Genomic DNA, 5,000 nt, shown 5'->3' with positions numbered 1-5,000 from the left:
CCGTTCGCAGAACCGTTCCCATGGCACGGTTGTCCAACCGTACTGAGTGAAGCAGAACCGTTCTTTAGTAGAAATGTGAAGAGACCAAACAAACTACCATGGCAACCGAAAATATTAGTTCCGCAAACAACATTCCGTGGAACGCAACAGCCCGAGAGGCACTCGCCTACACCTTTGGCTATATTTTATGAGCAGATAGTTATGACTCCCCTGGACCTATTTATTGCATTTATTGGATTTTTTTTTTTTTTTACAAAAAGTGCAGTAAATCGAACAGAGCACCTTTAAATTGCACGGAAATCAACTTTCACACTGTTTTTGACTTGAATGCGTATTGTATTCTGCCATATCGCTTCATTTTCATCCATGTTTAGCGTTTTGGTAGTGCTCCGTCCTACAGTGCTCATGAAAATACAGTCCACGTTACGGTCCGTTGACAGCGGTCTTACTAGCTCGTCGCTTAACATTGTAGGCCAGGTAAAAGGATTCTGGTTTACGGAAATCAAGACCAAATGAAAAATCAACCAATCAAATTAGCCCACACATACAAAACCGCGAAAAATGTCCAGTCCAAAAACCAACTTGACATGTTAACATTGGGACGGTTTATCCAATCAAAACTTGTCATGACTTTCCGTCATTTACATCACATGTCAATCACGTTACTCACTATACTGGCAGCATCAATGTAAAACGGAGATCTTTGTTGAAAGTTGATTTCACAAAATAACCAAAATGAAGTGGATTAAACGGTTTGGGTTACGATATAAGGTAGGTCTTTTGTGATTAATTACCAGTTGTTATGACTGTGCGTTTTGCTTTGCCTACATTTAATCAGCGCTCGAGAGCGTGAACTTTGCTTCCTGGAGCGGTGGGCTAAGGCCTAGTAGGCTAGTAGGCTAGTAGCCTAACACTGATTAGTGAAGTAGGGGAGTAGGCTTTTGAGTGCTGTGCCCTAAGGGGGTGTATTTTTATCATCCTGTCATTCCTCTACGTGGTGCCATTGTTGTCATATAATGGCTCTGTAGTTTATTTAGTGTGTCCCTAAAAGCTTGGTTGTTTCGGCCTAAATATTGCCCTCTTCGCTCATTCGCTTATTGTTACTGTTGTTATTGTGTACTAGTAGCCTATGTATCATACATAGAGTACTAGTACATCATACATGTAGGACATATATTTGTATATCTCTAATTTGTATGTATGTCTCTAATTTTCAGGGCACCAGAAAACACATTCTCAGGTACAGTTTCTGCATGTGACAGTGCGTAGTGGCTGGCAACACCCCCTTTCCCCACCAGAGGGCAGCGTTGGTTCAAACTAGATGCATTTCACTAAAACACAATCCGGGCCTAAACTCAAAACATTCTTGATCACAACAGCAACCTTGAATCTGGAGTATGTGTATTACATTCCTTGGTCCTTGCCCCTCTCCCCACGGCCTGTACAGAGACCAGCGAGACACCAGACTGTCTGGTGGGTGGGAGCAGTCTGTACAAGCCTCCCCCCCTCATCCCTAGACGGGCGGACGTCCCTGACCTGACCCAGCCCTCCTAACTCCCTGACCCAACCCCCCCCTCAGATATGGCCGGTCACACGCCGGATGTGGCGCGTCACCCTACTACAGCCCCCCAAACCCGCTTCATGTGACATCCCATAGCACTGAACATGATGTTATTGCTTCCTATGAATTAGCGGACGAGACAAAGACACACAACAGGCCCTTTGTGCCTCGTCTGTCTTCTCAAGACTTGGATCGAAGTCTCGCTCGTCTGTTTAGATTCAAGCACACTTCATTTGTGACGTTTATGTATTTACCAGTTTCAAAATGTTGTCCTTCTGCGGTCAGAAAGGCGCCGAGTCTTGTTTTTTTTTTCCTCCCGTCAGACCGAATCCAAGTTGAAATCGGGACAGCCGTGTCAAGAGGACGACGACACCATGGCGCCCGAGCTGGAGCGCACCATCGACGGACTGATGGTCCAGATCGCCGCCCTGGAGAACCAGCAGCTGGCCCTCTCGGGGAAGGACCTCCAGGAGGGCGCCGCCGCCGCGCGGGGCAACGCCGTGACCTTCAGGGGGAGGACAGGGGGCCAGGAGGGGTCTGGAGGTCTCCATACAGACCTCGCCGGTGGAGGAGGGCTTTAGGTTCCAAGTGCCTTTCCAAGGGGGCCCCGGGGCCTCCTCTGTCCCGGCCCCGTCGCCCTCGACCGTCACACCCAGACGGGGGTTTGTTTGCACCTGCCAGCAGCAGAAGAGCAGTACCCATCCTCCTCCTCCCCCTCCTCCCCCTCCTCCTCCTCCTCCTCCTCCTCCTCCTCCTCCTCCTCCTCCCCCTCCTCCTCAGCTCTCCGGGGGTCCCCCACCCCCGCCCCCTCTGCCGGGCGGAGCCGCCCCCCCCTCCTCCTCCTCCGCCCCCTCCTCCGCCCCCTACCGGGACAGGGACCCTGCCCCCCCGCCTCCGCCCCCGCCCCCTGGCTTCGGACCGCCCCCCCCCGCCCCCCCCACCGGGTATGGGCGCGCCTCCTCCGCCTCCACCCCCGGGTTTTGCCCCCTTCCCTCCTCCACCCGGGGGGTCTCTGCCCTCCATGGGGGCCGGGCCCCAGAAGGCCGTCATCGAGCCCCCCAAACCCATGAAGCCCCTCTACTGGACCAGGATCCAGATACACTCCAAAAAGTAAGTAAAGGGATTCAATCCACCAGAACCATTATAGTTGAGCATCCCAGTACAGTCCTGTGTGTGTGTGTGTGTGTGTGTGTGTGTGTGTGTGTGTGTGTGTGTGAGTGTGTGTGTGTGTGTGAGAGAGAGAGTGTACAGTGTGTGTGTGTGTGTGTGTGTGTGTGTGTGTGTGTGTGTGTGTGTGTGTGTGTGGTGAGAGAGAGAGAGTGTGTACAGTGTGTGTGTGTGTGTGTGTGTGTGTGTGTGTGTGTGTGTGTGAGAGAGAGAGAGAGAGAGAGAGAGCAAGAGAGAGTTTGTGTGTGTGTATGTGTGAACAGTATATGTGTGTGTGTGTGAGAGTGTACACTGTGTGTGTGTGTGTGTGTGTGTGTGTATGTGTGTATGTGTGTGTGTGTGAGAGAGAGAGAGTGTACAGTGTGTGTGAGAGACTGTGTACAGTACATTGTGTGTGTGAGAGAGAGAGTGTGTACAGTGTGTGTATGTGTTGTGTGAGAGAGAGAAAGTCTACAGTGTGTATGTGTGTGCGTGTGCATGCGTGCGCGTGTGTGTGTGTGTACCACCGTTCCCGAACGAAAGCCACGGGAGATAAATGTGACGCGTGAACGGGAGGGCGAACCGACGAGGGAGACGGACCGCTGACCCCTGACCCCGGCGAGGGAGACGGACCGCTGACCCCGGCGAGGGCTTCCTCCCTCCAGCCGGCCGAGAGCGCCGGCCGCCGACCAGAAAGATCAAGCCGTGTTCACCGAAAGCTAACGGAGTGTAAAATGAGAGAAAGATGTGTGCCGGCCATTAGTCTGAGTTGAACCAGGTGTTGCGCTGTTAGTCGTCCCCTAAGAGGACGGACCCTCTCTGAACCAGGTGTTGCGCTGTTAGTCGTCCCCTAAGAGGACGGACCCTCTCTGACGCGCGGTCACACAAGTCATTATAGCGCCCGGACAATTCCAGGAACCTACAGTATGTGAAAGATTTAGGAGCTGACAAGAGGATTTAGACGGATAGTTGGTTTTCATAGAGGTTTAGACAGTGTGAGAAATTTTACACCAGAAATATGTACCGTAGGAGAGACTGTGCGCCCAAATGTGTCAAATCAGGGCAGTTTACTGTAATACAGGGTAGATAATCATTTGAAGCTTTATTTGGGGCGCTTTTCACTATTCTGAATTCAGTCATTTTCACTGTGACCAATTTTGTTTCAGCGATAGTTGGTACTGTATATGATCATTATTAGGCCTTCTGTATATGATCGTTGGTACTGTATATGATAGTTGGTAGGCCTACTGTATATTATCGTCGGTAGGCCTACTGTATATGATCGTTGGTACTGTATATGACCGTTGGTAGGCCTACTGTATATGATCGTTGGTACTGTATATGATCGTTGGTAGGCCTACTGTATATGATCGTTGGAAGGCCTACTGTATATGATCGTTGGTACTGTATATGATAGTTGGTAGGCCTACTGTATATGATCGTTGGTAGGCCTACTGTATATGATCGTTGGAAGGCCTACTGTATATGATCGTTGGTACTGTATATGATCGTTGGTAGGCCTACTGTATATGATCGTTGGTAGGCCTACTGTATATGATCGTTGGTACTGTATATTATCGTCGGTAGGCCTACTGTACAGTATATGATCGTTGGTAGGCCTACTGTATATGATCGTTGGAAGGCCTACTGTATATGATCGTTGGTAGGCCTACTGTATATGATCGTTGCTAGGCCTACTGTACAGTATATGATCGTTGGTAGGCCTACTGTATATGCGTTACTGTACAGTGTTTCCTGCGCTCGTATGGGCAGTGATGAGCATATTTATTTGTGCTCATCAGGGAGACGAGCGGTTGTCTGGTGTGGGAGAAGATCGACGAGCCGTCGGTGGACTTCAGCGAGTTCGTAGAGCTCTTCTCCAGGAGCGCCGTCAAGGAGAAGAAGAAGCCCATTTCAGACACCATCTCCAAGTCCAAGGCTAAACAGGTGTGTGTGCGCGCGTGTGTGTGTGTATGCGTGTGTGTAGCTCGTGCGCCTCGCTTGCCTCGCTTGCCTCGCTTGCCTCGCTGTGGCCTTGACTCCACAGCGCCGGTCTGTGTCGCCCACTGTCCCTCTCTCTCTCCGCCCCCCCCCCCCCCCCCAGACTGAGTGACATGAGGAAGTGGTGAAGCCAGACAGTCTGCGGTGGGAGCTCTGGTTCCCATTCCCAGCTACGAGCCAAACCCCGGCCCGGTAGGCAGGGGGGGGGAGGGAGGGGGGGAGGAGAGGAGGGAGGGGGGGAGGAGAGGGAGCGGGGGGAGGAGAGGGAGGAGAGGGAGGGGGGGAGGGGCGG

At 51.7% G+C, this 5,000-nt stretch overlaps 1 protein-coding gene across 1 annotated transcript in view; it reads left to right on the top strand.

Moving 5' to 3' along the window:
• Positions 1–5,000, top strand: part of fmn2a (formin 2a) — a gene marked incomplete at both ends in the record, with an annotated part of 47,674 nt that overhangs the window by 13,662 nt on the left and 29,012 nt on the right. The window contains 7 exon segments of the mRNA XM_084461380.1: positions 1,218–1,240; positions 1,885–2,061; positions 2,282–2,379; positions 2,381–2,441; positions 2,444–2,482; positions 2,484–2,671; positions 4,510–4,654. Coding sequence (XP_084317506.1) covers positions 1,218–1,240; positions 1,885–2,061; positions 2,282–2,379; positions 2,381–2,441; positions 2,444–2,482; positions 2,484–2,671; positions 4,510–4,654 — 731 coding nt within the window.

The sequence above is a fragment of the Borostomias antarcticus genome (assembly GCF_949987555.1).
Source record: "Borostomias antarcticus genome assembly, chromosome: 2".
Classification (NCBI taxonomy): Eukaryota; Metazoa; Chordata; class Actinopteri; order Stomiiformes; family Stomiidae; genus Borostomias; species Borostomias antarcticus.
Note: the sequence above shows the minus strand (reverse complement) of the source record. Positions and strands in the feature narration are given on the sequence as shown.